At 31.6% G+C, this 27,962-nt stretch overlaps 2 protein-coding genes across 7 annotated transcripts; one reads left to right on the top strand and one right to left on the bottom strand.

Annotated features, from left to right (window-relative positions):
• Window positions 1-2,553: 2,553 nt before the first annotated feature.
• On the bottom strand, window positions 2,554-9,028 carry LOC105145443 (thiamine transporter 2). 3 transcript variants are annotated; one of them, XM_011054965.2, is made up of 7 exons: window positions 8,841-9,028; window positions 8,325-8,520; window positions 7,864-8,248; window positions 6,945-7,361; window positions 5,740-5,932; window positions 5,014-5,149; window positions 2,554-4,935 (listed from the first exon to the last, which is right to left on the bottom strand). In XM_011054965.2, the coding sequence occupies exons 2-7, from the start codon at window positions 8,445-8,447 to the stop codon at window positions 4,771-4,773; spliced, it is 1,419 nt and encodes a 472-aa protein (XP_011053267.1). In that variant the 5' UTR covers window positions 8,448-8,520; window positions 8,841-9,028; the 3' UTR covers window positions 2,554-4,770. The 3 variants fall into 3 exon arrangements, with proteins under 3 accessions (XP_011053267.1, XP_011053266.1, XP_087271250.1); XM_011054964.2 differs by having other exon boundaries at window positions 8,875-9,027; XM_087415124.1 differs by having other exon boundaries at window positions 8,859-8,882.
• A 569-nt stretch (window positions 9,029-9,597) lies between these two features.
• Window positions 9,598-27,230, top strand: Adcy8 (adenylyl cyclase 78C). Of its 4 annotated transcripts, none has more exons than XM_087415120.1 (20): window positions 9,598-10,053; window positions 12,201-12,814; window positions 13,970-14,217; window positions 14,314-14,471; window positions 15,371-15,560; window positions 16,417-16,616; window positions 17,361-17,559; window positions 18,652-18,810; window positions 19,867-20,096; window positions 20,356-20,492; window positions 20,718-21,042; window positions 21,156-21,362; window positions 21,596-21,693; window positions 22,151-22,675; window positions 22,814-23,167; window positions 23,883-24,120; window positions 24,192-24,318; window positions 24,985-25,091; window positions 25,993-26,256; window positions 26,619-27,230. In XM_087415120.1, the coding sequence occupies exons 2-20, from the start codon at window positions 12,756-12,758 to the stop codon at window positions 26,835-26,837; spliced, it is 4,044 nt and encodes a 1,347-aa protein (XP_087271246.1). In that variant the 5' UTR covers window positions 9,598-10,053; window positions 12,201-12,755; the 3' UTR covers window positions 26,838-27,230. The 4 variants fall into 4 exon arrangements, with proteins under 4 accessions (XP_087271246.1, XP_087271247.1, XP_011053265.2 ...); XM_087415121.1 differs by having other exon boundaries at window positions 9,842-10,053; window positions 12,323-12,814; XM_011054963.2 differs by having other exon boundaries at window positions 9,842-10,053; window positions 16,417-16,601.
• The last annotated feature ends 732 nt before the right edge of the window (window positions 27,231-27,962 follow it).

Below are 27,962 nucleotides of genomic sequence, written 5' to 3'. Positions count from 1 at the left end.
AGAAAGGATGGAAGAATTAATAGAGTACGAGTTTCTTTTGTATGATACAGTTTTTTCAATTTTTATGGTTTTTCCTGGCGCGTCGAGGCAAAGGATGGGAAGTAAAAGACAATACACATGAAATAAGGCGAAAAAATGTTTTATTTACATCTTATTACATCGGTTTTCGTACTTATTATACTACTTACTTCCGTTCCATTCCGACCCTGAACACATTTACGTGTGCTTCTCGTATCTTTTTTTAGTTGGAAATGTCTGATCGTAATCGATTTCATTCAGAAAAACCCCTGCTGCCTTTAAGAAGGCATTGTAATCCTCTGCGCCTTATACAAAAAAAAAATGTATTCCCGATGAATCGTATCCTGAGAAATATATTCTTCCGAATTGTTTCCGAAAGATATTTTAAAATTAAAATTTTTCTTTGAGAGGCTCAAATTTTATCGTATCGATATTCTTTCATCTATCAATTTCTTGCGTCAAAAATTTTTATGCAATTTATTAAATTTATTAAATGTAAGAGGAATTAGTTTATCATAAATTCTACTTTAATTTTTACTTTGTCTGGCATCAAAAATTGTTAATTCGCACATATTTGTTTATGTGCGATTGTTAGATAGGTCGAAATTAACATCAATTGACCTAATTAAGTGTATTACGTTTAAGACTGCGCTTGCATCTAACTTCAACTATTAGATTATGATATCAGAAATGCAGAATCGTACAAATATTTCTTTATAAAAAAATCTTTATACATAAAGCAAAATTAACATCCTTCTATGTTTGTCATTATTCGTGTTCGATGATAAAATTTATCAAAAATTCTTTTTACAGTCATTCATTATAACTCAATTTACATGCGTATCCCATGTTAAAATAGATGATGTTGAAACGACAAGTTGAATAAGATTTACATAAGATTTAATTATTTATTAATTCATGTACTGAATGGGAGAAATAAAACGTCGCAATGATGTCACATTACGACATGTTAACAAACATATTCTCTGAAGTAATGTAATTTGCTCTAATTTTTTTAAAGACTCCGTTAACACGGAATTAATTATGTTAATTTAATTCCCGTTCTTACCTCATTATTGTCGCAGTAAACAAAATATTTAATTTTTCCAGCGAACTGGAAATTTCTTCACCAGAAGAAGCTTTTATTTATAAGATGTTAACAAATAATAGAAAATCTTCTTAATAAAAGTAGATTACATTGTTATATTTCTATTACAAAATAGAAACATTATAGGAATTTGTACGGAGAGAAAAAACATCATTTTTTTTCTGAATAAATTATAGATATTAAATTTTACAAAAGACATATGTTTCTCCACCGAAAAATAAAATTATAAATTATGAATAGAACGTTTACTTAAGTTAAATGTTAGACTCAATTATGGAAGGTGTAATAAAATTGGGAAGTTTATATTAAATTTTAATAACTTCATTTGTTCTAAACGTGACCGATCCAATTATTGTCTTAAATTTAACACAAATATATTAAAAAGTAATACAAACATCACATGAAAAATTAACATTTATAATATATTAAATTAATATTTTATTTGTACCTTTTATTTATTTATCTTAGAATTTGTTTTAAAATATATTATTTTTATGTTGTTTATTTATAAATTTATTATTTTAACACTGAGAAATGAATATAATTTAATAAGTACAAAATATTTAAATAACATCATATTAAATTAACTCGGATATGATAAAAATGTAATATAAGAATTTTGATAAGGACGATTTTTATCACAAATACAAAATATCTTTTACTGTGAAACTTCTTTGCTAAGTCTAATCTTTACCTGAAGATAAATCATCATGATTACTAAGCATCGGTTTATCATGAAAATTTTTGTTGATAAGAGACGTTTTACAAATATAACAGCGCCTTGTAATGAAACTTATCTGCTATTGCATTTTTTCGCATCACCGTTGATGGTTTTATCTATTTGTAGTAGTGATAACATTCACATGAACATTTTTATTTTCATTTACATGAGTGTTTACACATCCATATACACTTTTGGAACTGGGAAATCCCAGTCGAATCAGCACAATGTTTATCCGCAATGGACCGCAGTTTTTACCGTTGTTGGAAAAAGATTGACGAGAAACATTTGTTCTTACAAATTAGATAATAATGTAAATGCTATTTGCGGTGCAGAAAGAGCTTTGGAAAACCCCAAGAAAATGTTTACTAATGTTTTTATTCAATTTTAATAATTCAAATAACAATCGAAATATAATTCGATTAATAAATAAAATTATTTAATTTAGTAAAATTATCTATTTTTAATAATAAACATTTTTTTAATTCTAATTTGAAATTAAACTGATACAAAAAAATTATATTTAATTGATAAATTATTGAATTAATAAAACAATACAATCAACTTCCAATGGTCTCCCAGAATTTAAATAATAAAATATACATAAGAGTAAATAAAAGCTATATTGCGATGAATTTTTGCATAATTATTTATTCTTACTTGTTTTTTATACTTACTTGTTTATTGTTTCATGTTACGAACTTTCTCTCTCTCTCTCTCTCTCTCTCTCTCTCCCTTTCTCTCTCAACATGACAAAAATTTAATTAGAAAATTGATTATTCGATCAAGAAATTTATAAATCTCTGAATTTTACTTATAATTTATTGTTAATTCAAAAATTAAAATTAATATCATATCACAAATTCCTGTCGATTATCTGCGACATAAAATTTGTTGAAAATAAATTCAGTAATAATAATAATAATTTTATCTCATTTAGATCACGTAGATTTCTTTTTCGAAACATTTATAAATTATAAATTTATTTTCCAAATATCTAAAAACTATAAGTTTATAATCTCTTTTTGATCAGAAAATTATAAACTTGATAAAACGGATATTCCGATATCCAACAAGGATTTTGATCGAAGTATATTATATTCTCAAAATTGATCTACCATTTTCTACAAATTATTATCTAGCTAGGGAAATAAGTGAGAAAAGATTTAAGAACGTAGTCATACAGTCTGAGATGACTAGACATTTCATTCAGATATCAGAGATTATTTTCAACAAAATAACATTCAAATACAATAAATGAACAATAAAAATATATTTCAAAGTGATTTCCTCAAATGGAGAGGCTTCATAAGTACATTATATATATATTATATCGAAAAAGTTTAAAAGTAATTCGTTATCGTTATTGGTTACTCGTTATAAAGTAACTCGTTAGCAGTATTGTTACTAAAAAAAAATATCAAATTATTACAATTTCCATTACTTTTTCATTTTAATAATTTTTATTTTAGAAATCCAGTCTCCAATATTGCACTAATTGACTAATTCATCACGAAAGTATAAAGGTTTATGATTAATCACAACATCAAACATAATATTCCCTATTTTTAAAATTCGTTTATTGCACATTCCATACGTGAAAAAAATTGTTCATTGACTAAATTAATTCAGTTCGTCTTTATTTCTTTTGATGAAGAATGTATATGTATATTTAAATATGTATATGTATATTTAAATCAAACAATAAATTATATTTGACTTAAATATATAATTCTCCAACAAAAGAAATAAAGATGAACTTACTCTTTAAATTCTTTGAAATGGTATCTCACTCTAAAAAAATTCTTGAAAAAGAGTGACAGATTTTTCAATTTTTAAAAATGAGATTTTACTCCAAAGAATTTAGAGAATCAATTAATTTAGTCGAATGAATAATTTTTTTCTTAGTGTACTTTACATGTATAAAACAATGATAAAAATAACGATTACATACGTTCATCATTATCTAAAAAATTGCATTACTATTACCGTTATAAATAAAAAAAATATAATGCCGTTACCAACTCGTTACTAAAAAAAAATAACTGTAACGATAACGGGAAGTAAAAAAAGTTATTTCTCAATCAAAATTACAATTTTTTTTAAAAATATTTCTTGAAAAAAATAGATATAAATATATCAGTCGTATTAATGTATAAATAACTTAATTCTCTTCGTCACGAAGTAATACTAAACTAAAATTATATCAAAGTTTGTTCTTTCTCTTACATAAAATTAGAACTATTAGCGAATTCTGAATGTACTTGTGCACACTGATACATATCAAAGTCATTGTACACTGATTGAATCTGATAAAAGTGAAATGCGAGTATTTTGAATTATAAAATACCTACAAATTTTATTTAACAGCAAAATATATTGCATACCTTACGGTTTAGCCCGTGTCTATATTTATATTAAATATATATCTTCAATTTGTGCACAATGATATTAATATGCTCTAATGCGCACTGAATGCATCGAATTCTCACTATGAGTCTTGAAATATTTCACTTTTCTCTTCTAAAGAAAAGCTATTTCTAAAATTTTTTAGAACGACGAATCGTCGGCGTTTACTATAAAATATCTCGATTTTTTAAATAAAAAATTTTTTAATAAAAATATCTAACAATTTTACTTTATTTAATATTATGCGTATACTGTATAACAACGATAAAATCTCTATATAATATAATTAAATTCCTAGAAATAAAAATGCATCGCAAAAATAACATAATACACTGAAAAAAAACATTGGCTGCTGCAGCCAATAAAAAATGCTATGCCACATTCAGCCAATCTTTTCTTTCAGTGTAATAATAAAATTGTAAAACGTCATAGTAGATTAATTCAATGTTAGAAAACTGAGTACATAATTCGAGCTAAAGTTAAATTTTGATCTAATATGTATTTGTTTCAACTGTTATCGTGCTTGCGATTCAACGGTACTTGTGGATAGAGATTTATCGTCATCACTGATCCATACATGGAATTTTGCGCCACTTCGATAATGCTGCACGATATTGATGATACCCATTACAATGTATATCACAGTTAAAATTAGAAAGTAGCTGCCATAGACAAAAAACTGAAATGCAAAGTTGTTAACATTATTTGAGGGAATTCAATATCCAATCTCGAAGCATTTTCAGCATTATGATCTTACCTGCTGCCTAATATTTAGCATAAGTATATTAACGACCACGAGTGTCAGCAAACTTTGCGTTAATAACGCGAAGAATGTATTTATGCCGAATACAAGGCCATAGCTATCCTCAGATATATACTTGGCGACTTCGAAGCTACGAACAAGCAAAAATAAAATGATCTTTGATTTCTCCCTTTTCTCATTTAGCCTTATTATAATTTTAATAAAATCAAGAATGTACTGTATTCAGTAGAATATTTATTTTACAACTGTCGAAAGTTTTATTCGCGATTGGATTATACTTTTAAATCAATTTCAGCGATGAAAATTTTCAACGATTGAAAAATAAATATTCTGCTGAACGCAAAAGCCACTTATCTCAACTTCTAACTGAGGCATTTAAGAACTGGTTCATTACATGAAAAAAACAATTTGGTTGAAGTATCTAAAAATTTAACTACAGATCTGAATTTAGATGTAGATCTGAAAATAATTTTGTTGGACCATCACAAAATAATTAAAATATAAAAATCTGAAACATGATGCTGCAAAAAGTTTTGATATTCTAGAAACTAGTTTGAGTCCTTTATAATTACTTTGACCTAACAGAATTATTTTCAGATCTATATCTAGTTAAATTTTTAGATACTCCAGCAAAACCTTTCTGTGCATCTCCGATTAGCTTAATCGGTCGATTAAGTGTCAACTCAATTTTGATCAATTCTGCTTAATCATTACGTTTACCTTGCAACAGTAACCATGGTGTGGTAAATTACACCGAATGTGACGTAGCCAAAATACAGAAGCCAAATGTTGTAGCTGTAAGAGAATCCTAATAATATACCGCCTTCCAAGAGCGAAAAAACGGACAACGTCATGTCTCCTAATAAAGTCCAGTTTAACTGTATCTTCCCTACATAAAATACGGTCACTGCACCTGGTAAAAATTAAAAAATAAATAAAAAAATTTAATTGTAGCTTTTACATAATTTTATTTAATTAATTTTTCTTAATCGCGTTAGTTTTTCTTTCATCATATCAATCGAGTGATTGATATTTTTGAAGTTTTCACGAATATTTTTTTTTTTAACAAACTTTGCAGTTTGCAAATTATCTTCATGTCTTGACGTCGTTAAATCTAAAATTTCGTGAACACTGCGATTCACCTCATTAGAACGAAAAGTATAGTTATATAATACAATTCCAGGTTGCTTCTCGCCCTGATGAAATGAATTGCAATGTTTACGAAACATTGGCACTTTATCAAGATATAGAGATAACTCGCAAATTCATTTTGAATCAAGTTTTAATGAATTTATAAATAAAAATGTTTAACGCATCTATAATTACGCATCGAATCTCACTGAGCTATATTTAATTGATGAGTAATTTGATGAGATTTGAATTGAATAGCATTTTCAATTAAGATAAGATTCTTCTATATAATATAATTAAGATAAATTATTATTTATAAGTATTCTTCTAAAATGTATTAAATATTTTTTTATAGTTGGCACATTTTATTTATAATTATATTCAGTTTTTTTAATTTGCAACAAAGATAAAAATTATCTACTAAGACTGTTGCTTGGAAAAGTGGCTAATGTTATCTGCCATTTTCATTAAGTTTTATCTCACATAATGTGTACTTATTTTAGATTAGAGACAAAATTACTTCATTGTTAGCAGATAGCATCGACGGGATTGCAGCGATTGTTATCTCCATTACGATAATAGTTAAATAACAAAAATAGAAACTTTATAAACACGTAAATTGAAACTTCAATTAAAATATTCAAGAAAATTACGTAGTTTACCCCGCATCAATTACATTGATAGATATAATTAATCGTTCTATATTGATTCGTTGTTTTAAACTACATATTTCGATTTTACAAAAACTTTAATAAGGCACGTTTTACCAAAAATGGCTGAAGCATCTTCCTTACCGACGATTGCGTAGACAAAGTCCACGGCACCGTTGTAGATCATGTCGCCTGGAATCACTGCAGTTTGCCATAATAGTTGAATGTAGCTGCTGACCTGCAAGTAGCCACAGGTAGCCAGTGCCCACCAGATCGACCACTTGGCTACGCGATAATTGGTATAAGCCTGGATGAAATGTTTCCACAACAACGCATACGCGTTGCTGATCTTGCGAAGTATCTGTGCACCTGATACCATGAAATAATGCTTCGTTTTGCCATTCTTGATATTAGATGATTCTTGCGAATTGCTGGAATGTTGTAAGTGATAATCGAGAGTGTTTTTTCCTTGTTCTTCTTCAGAAACACTGACGCGATGAAAATACATCGACTGATTTACAGAAGGCAAGAAGAGCGCCCAGATTGTTGCAAAAATATTAGCTGGGAAATAAAATTTATAACATGTTATTTATATAATTCTTTGATATAATATGTAAAGAATATCAATATTTTTAAATAATATCTCATACAATGCAATACCTCAACCGTAACAGAAACATACAGATTCTGATAATCTTGGGATATAATAATTTGAAAAATCGCGTTTTCTCAGAAAATAATTCAACGCGCGTTTAAATTTAACAAACTTTAGAAACAATAAATTCTATCAGTAATATTTTTTTTGTTTTTCAAACAATTTTAAATCGTAGATTAAGAATAGTTGAATTCGAAAAATTCTTAAAGAAAATAAAAACTTAATGACACAAAAAGCTTTAGTAGGTTTCAAAAATCCATACGTTTCTTTAGTGTAACAAAAAATATGTTCCTGTTATGAATTGATTAATGTCATTACTTTGCACAAGCTATATAGAATTCTATGCAAAATGATTAAATTATGTAATCGGAGTTTGATGTATGCATCAGTTAATCTTATCTTGCGTACCTGAAAGAGTTATAAAATTGAGCTGATGATAGTTTAATAATTCGAAGGAAGCTGTTAATTGTGCTATAATACCAGACATGCTACGGCCAAAAAGTACAGCCGCTTTGGTATGCCCTGTTACTTCTTGATAATGTTTTTTATCTACTTTGGCATATATATAAGTATAATAGGCCACTTCTGTTGACATAAACACGCCGTAAAAGAATTCTACAATCTGTAATACTACCACAGTTTTGCCGAATATAATCATAAAGTACGTAACGACACCAGAAAGACCACATAATATAATGATTGGTTTATATCTAACAAAATCTGTTATCAAGAAGACAAATATCAGCGTTGCTAAGTAACTGTACGTGGCCACAGGAAAAATATCTTGATTTGCCTGAAAAATTAAACATATCGTTAACAATTCGATTATTGAATGGACATAAAATCAATATAATATTTCAAGAACTAACTTCCTCCTTTGTAAAATTCTTCCATGGTCCAGTTAAGTAATCGGTTATAAATGATTCAGAAGGCCGAAAATCCTTAAAACATCCAAACATGCACAAAATACACGAGATTTTGATCCAATGCATTCTGCTTGTGAATACTTATCGTTGTTTAACGAATTATTTAAAAAAAAGAATTAATAAAATCTTCAATGCATCTCTGTAAGAAAAAAGAGAAAGCATACATTAATTCATTTAACTTTTAATTATAATTAATGTATTTAAAAAATAATATAAATTTATGTTTTAATATATTTTCATCTAATAAATAACAGTGTTCTAACAAAACATTTAATACAATAAAATAAAGTAATTTATTTTATTCTATCTAGAGATTTATTTAACATTTAAACTTTATTTTAATTTAATTTAATTTTAATTTCGTTTTCAATTAATTATTTTCCGTATTATATCTGTTATTAAACTTCACGTATCTGTTACGTAATTAAACGTTTAAAATATCTTTTTCCGCTACATTACATTTATAAATTTCTGTACAATTTTGCACGCTCACCAACGCTACCGTCTACTGCCGTTCGTTACAGTCCGTTACTACCTTCAAAATAAATCTTCACATGCCTAGCTGATTTAGCATTGAACAAGATTATATAAAAGTAATAGAAGGGAAACTCCAAAACTAAGTTTAAATCACAGTGCATCTTAGTGAGGAAAATTGTAACACATTGGAGCACGAACAGGTAATGATAATGATCATTTTAATATACTATAAATGAACAATTTTAATCGCCGAACGATTATTATATTCTAAAAATAAAGTTGTATAAGTCATTAAATTTTAAAAGTCGAATTGGCCACGTCAATTTTTATATCTATCGTTGGTAATTTATCAACATTCTTATTTTATATGTATATGCATGTATGTGTGTATTTAAATTTTATTAATTTATAATAAAGTTTAATTTGTGTTTTTAATTTATATTTAAAATTTGAAATTTGAAATTTCATTTTTGTAACTTCTAAAATTTAATTAATTTCAAATTTCTTTCAATATATATCTTTTGTATTAATTATATAGTAATTTATTGATGTGTTTACTTACATTTCTTTTTTATATTTCTAATATAAAACCAACTTTTTATTCTTCAGTAATATATCTCGATCAATGATAACGAGGATAGATTTTTAATTCGAACGAAATCCACTACGAGCCACCACTGCCTCTATTTTAAAATTGGGATCGTACGGGTTGATAATAATAAGTTAGACGGATATTAGTTTTCAGCAGTATAACATTGTTATGCGTAGATATACCCTCACCTCCCTTTATATTTTTAAATAACATATAATTCAATCATTTGCATGCATTTTCTTTTTATTGATACTCAATATCAAGACTTTTTATTATTTCTAACAATAAGTGAATACAAATTTAGAGTGTTAAAAAATTGTTACACCAGGGGTCTCTTTTCAAATACAATATAACAATAGCAATGTTATTTTGAAGTGTTGTCGGCTACGTCGACAATCGCGCCCCTTCTCCAGATCGGATTCAGGGGGGATGAGCCAACGATGATGGGGGATGCGGGTTGAACTTTGTGGACATCTCGTAGATCCCGCTCGTCGGCTTGTCAAGAAGCGCGCGCGCAATTTTCGAGTTTTTCTCAGACTCGATGCCAGGACGTGATATATAGAAAGAAGCCTTCGTTTCCTTTGCTGAGAATTGACGATTAAGGTAAGCTACTTATCGTATTTAAAAAGCACACTTTTTTTTATTGAAAAGCATTAGTATAAAAAAACAATCCTCTGTTTATGTTACGTGCGATATTTGTTTCATACAAATTATTTTCTAATTTTACATTACTGTTTATTGAAATTGCAGCGCAAATAAAAATTCATGGATTAGACATGTGAAATTTATTTTTTAATCCTAATCGGTTTTCGCAAGTCCAATAGACCTGGAGTTTCTTCGACCATTTTGTAAAAAATGATTTACAATAAATGTTTTTTTACAATTTTAAATAATTAAAAAATTTACAATCTTGGTCTTTGAATTTTGATTTTTAAAACAAAAAGAAATTCATTCAATTATGTTAACTTTAAGCAAAGGAACATTAATTTAAAGTACATTAGATACGCGCGAATATTACGTGAAAAGATTAGCTTTACTGAAGTATCTAAAATTTAGCTAATTAATTATAAAAATTAATTTATGCAGATCAAAAAATTTAAAAAATTTTATTCGGATCCTCAAAATAATTATACAAAATTTTGAATATATAATATTGATCAGGATTAAATTAATCAATATAAATTAATTAATAAAAAATGAAATTTATTGCGAGCACAATTTTGTCGTACTTCAGTTTCAATAAACAGTACATATACATATAACATACACTTTTTCATCTATCTATCGTATCGCGACTGAACACTTCGTTTCTTCATCCGAAGACGCGTCGAGTCGTGATGAAAATATATATAATGAAGATATAAAGAAGATTCTCAGGATTCGTGTCTCGCAAAAATACGAGATGATTGGTGAAAAAGAAAGTGTCGCAGAATTATTGTCAACAATTATTAAGAATTAAAAGAATTATGTAATTAATTAATTAATTATTATAATTGCCTGAAAATTAAATTTATCGAATGTTCTACTAACAAGTAACATTACCCAACTGTCGTTCATCAATCTGAATAAAACTGTGCATAACTTGTTTAACATTGAAAAATATTGAACCCATGTTTTTCTATTTTTTCCCAAAGTGAATTTTAAGGGTGATTGAAACCACCCCTCAACCATTCCTAAAAAATGTGTTATCTCGCCTAAAATTACTCCGAACATATAGGTGGCAATTAAGTCCTGATTTTAAATATGTTAAATCCTGCACAGAAAAAAATATTTGGTTGAATCAACTGGAATTCTGATGAAAAATGAACGATCTAAAATTTTAGTTAAGTCTACTAGATTTCTAATTAAATCTACTAAATGTTAGTTATTTCCACGACAATTTTAATAGAAATCTTTTAATCGGAAATCTTGTAACTAGAATTCTGAATCGTTCATTTTTCTACTAGAATTCTAGTTAATTACTAATAATTCAACCAAATATGAAAAAATCAATCTTGATCCCCAAACGACTTTGACATTTGACTTCCAAGATCATAGTTCTTCATCAACTCTACAATTTTCGTCGAAAATATATTTCGTTGCCACCTATATACTCGGAGTAATTTTCGTGGCGAGATAACATATTTTTGGGGGTGGTTGAAGAGTGGTTTCAACTCTTAAAATTGATTTTGGGAAAAAATAGAAAATAGGTTCAATATTTTTCAATGTTAAACAAATGTACTTAGTTTCAGATTGGTGAGTGACAGTTGGATAGTGTTACTTGTAAGAGAATTTTATCTTGTTGGTTTTTAAAATAAATTTTTATGTATTATATAATTTTAATTTATAATTTGTGTATATTACATAATTTTTGTATGTACACTTATATCACTGTACAAAGCAATACGCACACATGCACTAAGCAATTATGTATATAAGAAATGAAGCAATAATTCATCTAACAAGGAGACCTATGAAAGTGTCCCTATCCTATTTTAATGAGCTTTGAATAATGTTGTTTTCTAGAAAAAAAATAAGGTACACGTATCTTATTATTTTATTTATATTTAACATTTTTTTCTACCTCTTCATTTCAAGAGAAAACCCCGATTTTCTTCAAAAGGATGTTGCACCCTAAAAGTGCAATTAAACCCTTATAAAAAAATCTTTTATTTCTATATATAAAAAAAATAACATATTCAAAACATATTAAAATCGGAAGCGAACACTTTTTGGGGTTTCCTGGTAAAATATCTCCAATTCTAAGTTAGATATAATTCGTCTTTTGGTGCCATTTCTTTTTCGTCACATACCTCGTATGTCGCGAAGACGCGCCGTCGCGATTTGATTTTAATATTGACGAAGAAGTTGATAACACTTAAAGCCGTTAAAGGGACACTTGAAAAAGTGTTAGAGGAAAAAAAAAAAGTACGTAGGCGTCCCCGTGGAGGCGTTTTCGTCACGACCCGATACGCCCTGAGGAGAAAGGAAAAGATATGACACTTCGATCAGACGCCTCTCGCATCCCGCCGGTCGTGAAGCTAAAGAGTCAGGCCGGATCTCGTTGAACGAGTCGATCAACCGCCGTCGTACGCGATCGCGATCGTGGATCGACCGATCTCTCTTGTCGGAGTCGTCTCTCTTTGCCGGAGAGTTATCGTCTCGTGAAAAACGTCGCCGTGGTGCGAACAAATCGTCGCTTCTTCGCAGTCAGTTTTCATTCAAGGTGTTTATGAACAATGCCGGATGATGCTAAGGCACTTGTTGCCTTACTGACGATCACAACGTGAGCGGTCAGTCGTGATCCGCGGATCATCGGGGAGATAATGATTACAGAACAGACCTGGAGCATGATGCTGGACAGCGATGTCACGAGCATCAACGAGTGAGTAGTCGACTCGCCGTCTCTCGACTTCTTCGTCTCTCTGCGAAGTGTGAAATTCGCTCGATCTGATCGAGAAATATTTTACTTAGTAAACTGAATGGATTTTGTTTTCACAAAATTAGAGAATTATTTGAAAATCATTCATTTAAAAACAATTTTTTGTATGGAGTGACTCAATGATATAATTTTGCTGAAGTATCTGAAAATTTAACTATAGATATAGATCTGAAAACTATTTTATTGGATCATTAAAATAATTACGAGAGTGGATCAAATATAAATGAAAATTTTTTTTTTTTATTGGACAAGAATAAAAATATAAAGAAAATAAATTATTTTTCTACATAGTTCCCTGCTATTTTAATATACTTTTGCCAGCTGGCAAAAATATATTACTGTAGCAGGGAACTATGTAGAAAAATAATTTGTTTTTCTTTTTATATTTTTATTCTCGTCCAATAAATAATTAAATTCTCGTTTATATTTGATTCACCCTCGTAAAAATCTCAAGCATGATAAGCAATATTGCAAAAAATTTTGATATTCCAGCAACTGGTTTAAACATCCTACATAATTATTTTGATTGAATAAAATTATTTTCAGATCTGCGTTTAGTTAAATTTTTAGATATTTCAGCAATATCATTTTTTTCCATGTAATTTATCTAACAGCGAATTCGATTGGACGCAGTCAATGCGCACTGGTACACATTATTAAAACCATAGTACACAAAATAATGTAAAGATATGTTTATAAACATAGAAATCGATTAAACCGTGAACAATACATTTTATTGTACTATTAGATAAAATATGTATTTCATAATTCGAAATATTTGCATTTCATTTTTATATTCAAATCAAATCAGTGTACAACGGCTTTAATATGCACCAGTGCAATCGAATTCGCCATGTATTACGTATACATTTATGATACAAAAACAAAATGCGCGCATAAAATATTTCTCTTTACAACGATATAGTTTATGTCACGTGAACTTTAGATTTTCAGTACTGGCATAAATTTTGGAACACAACTAGACTTATAGAACATATAAGTGGGCAAATTTCACACTGCACGATGCTATGAATAATTTTTTTTTTTTTTCGTCATAATTGGCGAATCGATATATTACGCACGATAATCATGGATCAGGTCGAGCATTTCGCCGAGGAAACAGTTATGGATCAAGGCGGTGAAGAAATTGACCTCCGAAAGGCTAGGCCGGGAAGGACTGGCGGCGTGGGAAGATCGGAAGTCCAACACGGATCCCGAGGTCGCTGCCGAAGCGAAGGATGACGGCGAGGTACCCGCCAATGATGACGAGACTTCGAAAGCGGAACCGGAAGCCGCCGATGGAGCAGAGCAGGCCGTAGCCGATGAGGAGGCTCAGACCCAACGTGGTACGAAATCCCAATCCCAGAATGTCTTCGCATTTAATCCGACACAAAAAATGGAAAGAGAAAAGACTGGAAATGTGCGCGATCGTGTGGTTGTAGATGTCTTCAAGAAGGGGATGCTGTACAAAGGAATATTCCTACCCTCGCTAACCAACAGTTTTCACAGCAAGCAGCTGGAGACGTCCTATCTTCTCTACTCGAATCGGCAAAGACAGAAGTCCTTGATTATGTTGAATATCGTGGACCTAAGCTTGAAGGTGAGCGATGCGAAGCACGAGAAATAAATCCAAATTAATTTTATATTCATTAAAATCGCGAAGAATATATAATTTTATTAACTAAATCATGTAGGACATTTACGCAGAAATCTATATTTTAAACTTTAAAAATCTACAAAAGTTTGCAAAAGTTCTTAAGTCTTATAATCTACAATTTTATATTCTATAAAATTAAACAATTATATATGTATTATTAATAGTAATTATATATATATATCTTTTCTAAATTCTTTCTCTGAAGTGAGATTTACTCCAAAAAATTGGTAGAATTACCTTAAAAAAGACAGTCAAGGTCGGTTAAATTTTGATGTTACAAATAATATATTATATTTTTTTATTAAATCAATTTATTACATATATAATTACGAGCCGATAACATTTGGTTTCAACAATCATTCTGAAACGCTAATAATCTCCCCTAAATTAAATTAGAAAGAAAGAAAGAAAATAAGTAAGAAATTTATTGCGAAAAATATTATCTTAGCCAGGATTTCAACTTTCCACGTTCGAATTCTAACTGAAGTAATATTTTTCACAACAAATTTCTTACTTTCTTTCTTTTTTTCTTTCTTTCTAATTTAATTTAGGAGGGATTATTAGCGTTTCAGAATGATCGCAATTATATCTGGAATAAATTGATTTAATACGAGAATGCCAACAGATTCTAAATTACATTTTTATATTTTACAAAGTTAAACAAACTTATGTATGATAAAAGTAAAATTATTTTATTTTATCCTACATAATAAAGATTAATTAAATTTTAAATCGCTCTTTAAAATTTTACAACGAATAGATAATAAAAGATAAAAATTCCCGATAGATAAATGTTTTCTCCGCTAAACTATGTGATGGAAGAGATTTTTATCGCGATGCAGATCACGCTAACAGCGATCTGGCTTTGGCAACGAGACTCGAATGGCGGAGGACTCATCGAGGGTTTATCGTGGGCCGCGTGTTGCATGGCGGCGAATCTGGTGATCTGCGTGCTCGGCTGGTGGCGTTGCTTTTCTAACAATTATCTGTACTGGGCCTCGATATTCACTTGGTTATTAATAAATTCTCAAGGTGAGACTCACGCGACTCATTCTGACCTATCGATTCCCATAATTATATAAATGGATGCAATTATAATTATTTCATTTGGAAATAGACTGGTGCGAAGGATTTTGTCCCTTTTCCACGAAACTTTTGGTTTCGTAAACAAAATTATTGATTTAAGAAACAGTAATTCAAAGAAAGGAATTACTGACCCTTTCTCTTCAGAAAGAATGTATATAAAGAAGCCATGATTGTTTCAATTGAATTTTGAGTGTAAAAACTTTGGAACTTGATAACTTGGCTCTCAACTTTAACAAGGACGACAAAACTTTAACATCGTTCTAAGCAATTTCGCTGTATCGATTCCGCAGTTGAATCGAATGGCGTCTTGCTCTACTGACCAACTAAAATCGAGCGAACATTTATCAGAGCGTGAAAAAAATGGAGATCGTAGCTGGTAATTTGATTGGGCTTATTTTGAGATGCTCACGAAAATAATTATTTAAACAATTTCCGTTCGCGTTCAAGTCATTCCTGTCCTATACAGAACAGACCTTCAAAGACCTTAGTAATACGCAGAAAATGCAATATCCTATTGTAACATAATAATAACGTTTCCAAAATGTCTCTCGGATAAAGTGTTTTGTATAAGGCATTTCTGTATTTCTAAGTGTAAACATATTTATTTGGTACAAAAATCAATAATTTAATTTAACTATTACATTGTTTATTTAGCAAATATTTATTTTCCATAAACAAATGTTATGCTAGTACCAAACGACTGTTTATTAAAACTCAGTGCGTTTTTCTCTTAATGTACACCCACCAGAAGAAAGAATCGAATGCCTTCGCAAGTGATGTCGCTTCTCGTGGCCGTTTACAGGTTTCATAGGTGCCGGTCTGAATTTCACCACGCAGCAGCGGCTTATGTGGTACATCCTCTTCGTCGTATACGCGCCCTATGCGATGCTGCCTCTGCCGCTGCGATGGTGCGTCCTCGCCGGCTATGGAACGGCGCTAACACACATGGTGATGGCCGGCATAAGTCTCCTGCGGGACTCCACATACGTGAGAAGACATATCGTACATCAGTTTCTAGAACTTCCATTCAAAGTTTTCTCAAGAGATTTATTTAATTCATATTACGAATTCTCCCTCTTATTGTTTCATTGTTCGAATAAAAACGTTATTGTAGATGGGATAATGAAAAATGAAAAGTAAATTAAAGAATTTGACTAATTAATATATAAGGTATTTCAATTAAGCTTCAAATTGAGCTTCAGCTCATGTTAATAGAAAATAAAGATATTGATGAATTTTCAATAGATTAATTGGTTAGGAATAATGATTGAGGATGAAGTAAAGTATTTAGATTTAATAAGAGGGAGGGTATTAAATTATTTCAGAGAGAGAGAGAGATGAATGATCTTTTATTATGCATTAAATTTTATTAAATTCTGATTGTAATTTTATGTTTGAATTTAATTTCTGATTTATAGTTTCAATCCTTCTTGATCCAACTGTAAATATTTAGTTTGTTTAGCTGTGATAAAACTTTAATTTTATTAGCTGTAATTATATTGAGGAAGTATTGGCAGCAAAATTTTTTCTAAGTTTCGTTAATGCCATGCGAAAGTATCAATTTTAAGCTTGAAGATATTCAAAGCGGAGTTTAAAAAAAATTAAGAGAATTTTGTTCAAAAAAGCCCTACAAAAGCCTTGCTGAGAAACAAAAAAATGAGTTCCTCAAAATTTGTTCCTCAGTGTATTATATTATTTTCACTTATTTTAACTAAATTATTTTAAATGATCTTGACTTTCCTGCAGCTGCAAGACGCCGCGTGTATCATCCGCATGCTGACGACAAACGTGCTGCTGTACCTGGCCGTGAACCTGGCCGGCATGTACACCAAGTACTTGACGGACCGGGGACAACGGCAGGCTTTCTTGGAGACCCATCGTTCTACAGAAACGCGACAACGCACGCAGAATGAGAACAATCGACAAGAAAAGCTGTTGCTCTCAGGTAAAAAGTTCAGTTTCGGGCTATCCTACTTTTTCTCTTTTGCACTTAAAATTACAGTAAAAATTATCCACTTAATAATTTTAACATCCTGAAACATCTTGGACGTGAAATAAAAATGTTTAAGTTACGTCCCTGACGAAGTAAGTGTGATTTCTTCTTTCTTTGCTCGAAGTAGCTTGAAATAGAATAATTGCGAGGCTCAAGACGCGAGAGTTGAGATTTTTATACCGACGTATAAAAGATTTTTTGCCTCGTGCCTTGAGCCAAAACCTTAGAAAAACGAGATTAGAGTATCTCCGATGGACTAGAGTATCCTCGACCATTCCTTTGGTGAAACTAGAGGGAATCTTTCAGAGCATTTCTCGCAGCTTTCGAGAAGAAAAGACGGCGCGAAACGTCGCCACGGGGGTTGTAACTAGGCTGGGTATTTATGTGCATATTTATCGTAACACGCGGTGGGTAACTCGCCACCGCTCGTCCGTGTAACTTGCTCGGCCGAGTGTCAAAAAGGGTCACTAGACACTCTCTCGGCCGATTGCGCCGGTTGGACGCACGTTTTTCCAATAGCCTTTTGCGTGTTACGTCGCTGATCCCACCCGATATATCGATCCGTCGTTCTTAGCGGCCGCTATTAAAATATACCCCGTCGTCGGGGTACATTACGCTGGATTACATAAATATCATCTCTGACCCACTATCATCGCTCTCGTAACGCCATAGGATTGTTTGTTTTTTCAGTAAATTGATGCCGGAATAATGTCAGCTTAGTTAGTCAAAATCGTAAGCCTGCAAGATTGCGAAGCTACCCAGTAGTTGAACTTCAGTAGTGGAAATGGATGACTGATGAGTCTTATTTTTCAGATTCAACTTCGTTGGAGATGTGTTTCTTTTTAACATTCAAGAGAATTAATTAGAAGGCTACTTAAAGAAGAATCTTTATGACGAATGATCGTCTCGTTAATAAAGAGAAATCTTTATTCTGACTCGGTCAAGAGATTTCGCAGAATCTCGAGCACTTACATTTTTATATTTTACCATCGCACTGATTAACACGTGTTATGAAAAGATAATCAATAATTAATTCCGTTTAAGTGTTGCCCGACTTTGTCGCCAAGGAAATGATCCGCGACATCGCCCGCGAGACGGCACGAGGTGGGACGATATCGTTCACGCCGAATCAGTTTCACCGGATATACATCCACCGTTACGAGAACGTCAGTATTCTATTCGCTGACATCAAAGGATTCACGGGTACGCTACGCTCGATTAAGAGCCTCGATGTAGAAGAAAGAATTTCACTCAATTTAATGTATAGAAGATAGATAAAATAAACACCTAAAAAACTATTTATTTTTCTACTTGTTTTATTAACAAGAGATTGGCCCATCATTTACTTTTAATACACATTCTATTCTTGTTGAAATAGTCACTTAATATTAATGGAACGTTGTACTAATCTTTTAGCAGAGCATCTTTTAATTGTTTATATATATGATGTTGGAGGAAGAATTTTCTTCTCGCTTTATTTTTCTTTCTCAAAATTGTCTTCTGCTTTCCAAAACTCCAACATCTTTCTTGGCCAATGTAATCGTCTGATTTTAATTATTTGTAATTTTGAAGAGCAGAGTGAGAAACAGATTTCCTCTTGCAATATCTTTGAAACAATTAGAAGAAGTTTTACTGAAAGAATAATATAATGTTGCACTGTTGCTACATTATTCAACCGTGTATGACACTGTTCCAAGAATAGAATCTTTATTAAAGACAAATGGTAGGCCACCCTACTGAAAAAAACCATGTCACAACGTTACATGATGAAATCATGTAATTAAAACATGTAAGTCACGTAACGGATTATTCTAAATTAGTACGTGATTTTTTTTTAAATCATATAATTTTAAAATCACATGATATTAAAAATAATTTCATCCATTATGTGATTTTATAGTTATCGAATTTTAAAGAATTGAATGATAGAAATAGAAGAAAAAACATATCATCATGTGATTTTTAAAAAATTACGCCTACTGATTTGGAACAATTTATTACACGATTTACATGTTTTAATTACATGATTTCATCATGCAACTGTGATTTTTTTCAGTAGAGCGACTTCTTATTTATAAACCAAGTAGATGATATATTTCTCAGGTATTTACGTTATTCTGTCTATCCCATATATAATATATACAAATATTTACATGTTAAATAAAATATAATATTTAAATTAATTAACTATATGTAAAATATAAATTATGTAAAGCTGTATGATACGTCTGGTGACGATTCACAATAATTTGTTTGAAGCTCTGGCGAGTCAGTGCAGCGCTCAAGAACTGGTGAAGGTCTTGAACGACCTCTTCGCCCGTTTCGACAAACTCTCGGCAGAGAATCACTGTCTGCGCATAAAACTCCTTGGCGACTGTTATTACTGCATTTCTGGCCTGCCGATCGCCAGAAGCGATCACGCTCACTGCTGCGTCGAGATGGGCCTGCATATGATAAAAGCCATACGAGATGTTAGGTTTACCACGAAGGTACTGATATTTCTTTTGTATAAACTTTTTTCAGATAAAAAATGAAGCTTCTTTGAAACTGATACACTTTTTGTTGATCGAATTTGTAATGTTTACGCTGTTTATATCACAAGTCTAAATTTTATTTGGTCACTTTCTCAATCAAGTATCTTAAAAATATCTAAAGTAAAAATGAAGTATTAATCTAATGTCTAATAAAAATAAAGTTGTATTTTAAACGTATTTAATTCGAAATTTCCTTCATCTTTCTCTGGCGCAGGTGGATTTAAACATGAGGATAGGAATCCACAGTGGATCGGTACTGTGCGGAGTGTTGGGTTTGCGAAAATGGCAGTTCGATGTGTGGTCATACGACGTGACACTTGCAAACCATCTCGAAAGTGGAGGAATACCGGGGTATAAAAAAGAAATTTATAATACAGAGTATATCACGTATTATAAAAGTAAATGATTAATAATCAACTGTTAATCTACACTCAGATTTTTACAATCACCTATTAGTTATCTTTAAAAAGATCCACGTACACTTACAATTTTTCAAGGCATTTAATCCTTTAAATTTGCTTCATCTCATTTGGTCTACAACATTTACAAGCGAAACGAGGGATTTTCTTGTTACAGGAGGGTACATATTTCCGCCGACACGCTCAAGTGCCTGAACGACGTTTATGAGGTGGAACCCGGCTATGGCTGCGAGCGGGACAATTATTTAAAGGACAGAAACGTTGAGACGTATCTCATCAAGCAGTTAGAGCCCCTGAAATCCAGACGAAGGCAATCATCGAAGCCGAAAGTCTGGACGGAGGAAGAGCTGGCCGCGAACAAGAACAAGAAGAGTTTCAAAGTGAATCCACATGCAACCGTGAACAGTACCGGCGCTCCTGCGCCGGGTTCCTTGGATGACGATATTGGGGTTGATTGGACGCCTGAAATTCCGTTCGAGAATGTAAGCGTTAAAATTATACTAATTATTTAATTAATAATAATTAGATGTACTATTAATTAAACAAATGTGATTAGTGACAAATGTTATTTATTTTATTTGTCTTATAATTATAGCTAAACACGGCTACATCGGTGAGTAACTTGGAGTCCGAGTACTTAGAAGAAGAGAATGGCCAACCAGCCAAACCGAGCAACAAAGCAGCCTCGACGACAGCCGTTGAGAAGAAGGGTGCTATCGAAACTGCCAGTAACAAACGTATGAGATCAGCAAACATAAACACGTGGACTTTGCGCTATAACGACGAGAGTCTGGAATCCAAGGTGATAATGATTTTTCATTGATGCATTATTGTTTATTTTCTTATTGTTAATTCTATAGGTTTAATTCTATGTCTGATTTGATAAAAAAATTAATATACATCCGAAATTTTGAAAAATTATATTAAAAAATTTAAAATATTTTCCATCAGGGTACACAAATTTGAATTTTTCATTAAAAAGTGAATTGTGGAATATTTGTATATTAATTAATTATATCGTACTTTGTTCTTCAGTTCGACCAATTGCGAGAGGACATGTTCAAGTCCAATATGATATGCTGCTTCGTCATATGGCTCTTCATTGCCATTTGTCAGGCCATAATCTTGTCTGAGTAAGTAGCAAATTAAAAATTAATTAATTAACTGTCAACTTCCTCACTTTAGAAATACAAATTTTCCTACGAATAAAATATGATTTCTTGGAAATAAATAATTCCTTTTTTATTATCTAATTTCTAATAAAATATTCAACTTAAGATTCTTATGTTATATTTATATCTCTTTAAATATTAAGATTCGTATTTATCGCATAAAAAATTTTTGCAAAGTATATTTGAACAGAAATATTTTTTAATTAAATAACATGCAGTCGATAGAATAAACTTATAAAATACATCGAAAAATTATCTTCTTGTTTTGGGGAGAAATTAAATCTTATTTATTTTCATGTATTACTAATTTGACTGTTCATCATAGCTTATATCTAATTAATATAATATATTATAATATCTAATAATGCCGCGTACGATGATATATTAATAACTTTATTCAATTTCATTAATATTGTAGTTGCATGATTCTCCTGATCTCGTTGCTGGTGACCACGGTGATCTTGGTGGCGTCATCAATCCTAGTGATGGCAGAAGAATTCAAGGGCATGCCGACGTACCTGCAGCACACATCATCGATGCTGGTGCACAATAAAAAGCACCGCACTATCTTCATCTGCGGTGTCATCACTTTAATGACGTTAACGTCCATCATTGGCGTGCTGACTTGTCCCATCACGGTACGTCCTTACCAGGAAGTGATGGTGCTCGAACAACAGCAGATACCGACGACAATCATGGCAGCACCACTTCCGGTGCAGGAGAAGTTAACGGCGACCACCGAAAGGTCAGGCCTGGACCACTTTGTCCTTACGTTTCTAGAAGCTGCTCTGAGTGATGAGTCCACCGAGGGAGGAAAAACCGTTCCCTCGACGGAGAACAACACTCTGGAAACGGGCTCCAGTAATATTGAGCTGAAGCTGACTCGGGTAGTGAACGACAGGGAGCCTGGAAAAAGCAGGAGGGAATTTTTTAGATTCTACAGGTGTGTATTGTGGATATTACATGAAAAAAAGATAATGTTGATTATATTTACTTGCAAACGTCGGTTGGAGTATTATTTTATAAATTATGATAAGTGAAATTACTGATTATGACTTCCTGACAAATAATATTATCGCAGGTACGAGCAGCATTACGGGAAGCCAGAAATCGGAAGCCGGCATTACAGACGAGTCGCACGCAAACGCGACATCGAAGTAGGTTCCCAAAGAAAGATCCTCTCCGTAGTTGGAGAGGAGAATCAAGCCCGCCCAAAACGATTGGCTCTGATGAGTCCTGATGAGCTTGAGGAGACCGACTGCATCCGACCGGAATATATGGTATTCACATGGATCTTGTGTTTGATCGCGCTCGCTTCAGCCTTGAAGTTGTATTACCTGGTGAAAACTGCGCTAGCCGCAGCAATCGTTGTGGTGTACGCGGTGCTGATCCTTGTTGTGTGCAAGGACATGTTCACGGAGAGAGAAAGAAACGTGTAAGTCACTCATATCAATATATGTATAATAAATTTTATTTCGAAAACATTTTTTTATATAGTTTTTCAGAATTTCTGTGTAATTTTAATAACTTTTTAAAAAATTTCTTAAATTTTTTATACAAATAGAACACTTTTTAGAAGTGCTAAGAAAGTCTATAGCTTTTTAGAATTTGTCTATATGCGAAATATTCTAAGATTTCCAAGATTTTTCATTCTATAATTTCTGAAAAACTTATAAAATTTGAAAAATATGAAGTATTTTTTTTTTAAATTTACATAAATTAAAAATATAATAAATTCTTAAGGTTCCTGCTTACTCATTGCAGCCATCCTTAGATTGTGACGTCAGAAGTGAAAGAAACAATAAAGAAAATTTTTGTTAAGTGTTTTCTCACTTCTGACGTCATTAATTTGATGAGTTGTCAGGAGCCTTAAAAAATATTATAGATTTATAAGAACTATTTTTTTACTAGGGAAATATTGGAGACAATATACAACTTTCACGTTTCAAATTTTCCTCAGCCTTAAGTATATAATGAAACATTTGATTTTTTGCAAGAAAATGTATAATAGCTCCATTAATTACTGCAAATTTTTATGCAGTAAAGTCGTGGAAATATGTAATGAAACAGAAGTATAAAATTAATTTTTAATTAATATTGATCGGAATGTGCAACATTCATCCCTCGTCTGCTCTTAATTTGTCTTCCAGATCGGCGATATCCCTACCAGCTCAAATGTTGACCTTCCTGACGGTCTTCCTCGTGATGGTGACGTACCATGGCAGATTAGTGGAGGTGACGTCGCGCCTGGACTTCTTATGGAAGCAGCAGGCCGAACGAGAGTTGAGCGACATGATTGAGTCGCGACATAACAATATGCAGCTTCTGAAGAACATTCTGCCAGATCACGTGGCACATCACTTCCTCACGGCAGATCGCGCGCCGGAAGTAAGGCCCAATCTTATTTATTTAACAAGCAAATACGCTGTGTTATTACTAATATCTCCTCGTCAATGCAGGAACTCTACTCACAATCGCGGGACAAGGTCGGCGTGATGTTCGCCAGTGTGCCAAACTTCACGGAATTTTATTCAGAAGACGTGAACAAGGGAATGGAGTGCATTCGTCTCCTTAATGAGATCATCGGTACAGCGATTGTTAATTAGCTGTTTATGATATTAACAATAAAATCAATGTACAGGGAATAGATAAAATAATATGAATAGCAAATACACTATTCATTTTATTACTTGTTTCATTAATAAGAAAGATCTATAATATAATTTGTTTTTAATACACATTTTAGTCTTGTTAAGAATAATCATTCAATGTTTGAATAGTTTGTATCAATCAAACAATTTAGAACATCTTTCAATTGTTTAATAAGTGATATAAATGGTATTGGAGGAGGGAATTTTTTTCTCACTTTATTTTCTAAAATTGCCTTCTGTTCTCCAAAACTTCAATTCGGTCTTTCTTGGTCAATGCAATTTAAATATCATTTGTAATTTTGAAGAGCAGAATGAAATTACCTCCTTCAACATCTTTGAAGCTATTAAATGTTCTTTAAGAAGAATGATATAACATTGCGTTGTAACAGTTGATACACTATTTAAGTACGCCTAATTCTATTCTAACAAGACTGATTTCTATATGAAAGACAAATGGTGTACGCGCCATATCTTCTTATTAAAACAAGGTAGTATATTTCTAAGATATTCATATTATTTTATTTATCCCTTGTATATATTCTTCGCATATGTTCTTCATATTTTCGTAATATTGATGTTTTGACATGTAATTTCTTGCAAGCTGATTTCGATGAATTACTGGATGAGACTCCTTTTCACTGCATCGAGAAGATAAAGACGGTCGGAGCCACCTATATGGCCGCGTCGGGTCTGAATCCAAGCCAAATCGTAATAATAATATAAAATATAATACAATGCAATATATAATATGCACTTTAACGAGATATATGAGGATATTATAAAATTACCGAATTTCTTTTTGCTAAAAATTCCTTTTTTATCAACTTTTTAGTACTTACTACATTTTCTTATTTTTAACAAGAAAATACGGTATTAAAAAATTTTGAAAAAAATTCTTAGAGTTCTATGAGAAGAAAATAAACAATTTGATCTTTTGCAATTTTTCTGTAAAGTTGATAGTATTTGAGTAAAAAATTATTGAAGACCAAATTTCGGCAATTTTTAATAATTAACATTTTGTTAATTATTGCGAACATTGCAAAATGGTAGAGGATTCAATTTAGTCCGCTCTACCTGCCCATAAAATATTTGACAATTATTTTGGGACACTCTATGTATTAAGATTCCTGTCTATTAACTACATCATCTTGAATCGTGATGTCAGAAAATTTTCACAAACTGTATAAAAATATATTTTTTAAGTAACACATTTGCAATAGAATAACTTCATAAAATTTTCTCTTGTATACTAAAAATTTCTCTTGTGTTCCGGCAATCAATAAAATAACCATACATTTGAAACTGAATTATGTCTAATCAGAAAAAGAATCAAGTTATATGATAGCTGTCGAATTCAAGTAAATATAATTTTATTTCGAAATAAAAGGAAAATGTTTAATATATTTTACAATGTACTCTATCAAGTGCAAATATTGTTTTCTTGAAAAATATTACTGTTTTAATATATATATCTTTAATATATTTTTTACAAGAATTTTTATTATCTATGTGTTTACATCTGACAACATGAATCTGTGATGAGTGATTAAGACCCTCATAAAGCTTAATGCGCACAAAATAATATATAAAAATAAAATTCGAATGGCAGGATAATAACGGCGATGATATGGAGCACTTGTGTAGACTGGTGGACTATGCGGTGGCCATGCGTCATCGTCTCGAAGATGTGAACGTTCACTCATTCAACAACTTCGATCTGCGAGTAGGCATCAGCTGTGGACCTCTCGTAGGTGGTGTGATTGGGGCACGAAAGCCAGTCTTCGATATATGGGGTAACACCGTAAATGAAGCTTCCAGGATGGATTCCACCGGTGTGATGGGCAAGATACAAGTTCCGCACGACATTGCCAGGGTAATAATAATAATAGTCACAATAATGACTTTTAAAAAGTTATCTTATGTTTTTATATATATATACAAATTGTTCCTTTGTGGAAAAATATTATTAGATTAATGAAAAATCTATTGAAATGAATAATGTACAATATTCGATTCCAACTAAAATATTTCAATTAAAAATATTTCTAATCAGTTTTTTTTTTAATTTTTTGCACGTCATTTGGAAGCTAATAAATACAGGAAACGATGCTTTACTAAAATTGTCATGCAATCTATATCTTATGCATTTCTTTTTCAACTTCATATTTTATTCTCTAAAATAATGAGAGAAAATTGATCTTATCGCGCTAATTTATCTTCATCATATGTGAATAGTTTCTAGAATCGAGGGGTTATCAGACGCAGAAACGCGGGCTAATCGAGGTGAAGGGGAAGGGCACGATGGAGACGTATTTTGTATTGGGCAAAGCTACTCTACAACAGGAGGGCACTCCCAGACACAGGAGCACCTGCCGCAGCCTCGCTGCAGTGGTCTATGGTGTGGTCCAGGCACGTCGCAAGCAAATCAGAAAGCAGGCAATACGAAGAACGTAGATCGAGAATCTTCAAGAATAAGTCTCCGTGTATTACTTTGCCGACGCTGCCAGATTGGTGCGAAAAGTCTCAACAATTGGGAACAAAGTTGCGCATTTACATTTCTGATTCATTAAGGTAGTCTATCTGAAGCACATGTATTTCATCTAGAAAGAATTATATTTCAATTCTCTTTTAAAAAATAAAACATACAATATATGCTAATAGTAAAATAACATCAATATTGATAGAAAAAGCGATAAACCTTTACACCAATCTGACGGATAAGCGCGACAAGTATTTGAGCAGACATTCAGGTCTTGGAAAGTTCTGTCCAATTTCATTTCCGTGTCATCTTGCCACAAAATATTGAATGTATATAGCACTTATAATAAATAATCGATCTTATACAAACATGAGTTACGCTCTTTTTCAAATGGAACTTTAATCACAACTTTTCGCTTTTTACAGCAAAATGATTCTAACACTCGGCTACTTCGAAATGATAAGAAGAATTAATAACACCACTGTGAATATAACGAAGAAGCTGACGATTGTTAATTTTATCACAGAACAGCATCATAATATGCTCACTGTAAAAGGCATTATTATTACACTAATATAATTATTAATTATAGTCGGTGACAGGTGGAAATGCACAAACGTCTCTGGTTCTGTGTAACCTCGTATATTACACATTATTACGGTAAACACAATATTTATAATCGTAATAATAATCCATGATAATAATGGCAATAATGATAATCATAATAAGGCTAGCTACAGGGTGGCCGCCGCCGCGCGATTTCGACGGGCCGCACCTTCCCGCACCGATTCGATCGGCCGGTTCTGTACACGACTTTTACAACATACTCGAATAATTAATCTAATTTTACATATTAATCATTAGACAATTCATTACAATTATGAACCTAGTCAGAAGAACGTCACGACACGTAGGAAGGACCGCGCGCCTCCCTTTCCCTCAGATCAATGCATCTACTTCGTTGAACCGTTAACTGATTATCATTCAAAGCAAAATTTCGCATTCTCTGAAGAATTTCAAAGATAAAAAATGTCAATTATATGTCATTTATAGAAAAAATTTAGATAGATAATTGGACATTGTTATATTTAAAAGACAAA

The sequence above is a fragment of the Acromyrmex echinatior genome, chromosome 17 (genome assembly GCF_024713525.1).
Source record: "Acromyrmex echinatior isolate Ae372 chromosome 17, ASM2471352v2, whole genome shotgun sequence".
NCBI classification, from domain to species: Eukaryota; Metazoa; Arthropoda; class Insecta; order Hymenoptera; family Formicidae; genus Acromyrmex; species Acromyrmex echinatior.
This window is presented reverse-complemented; position numbering and strand designations above follow the sequence as displayed.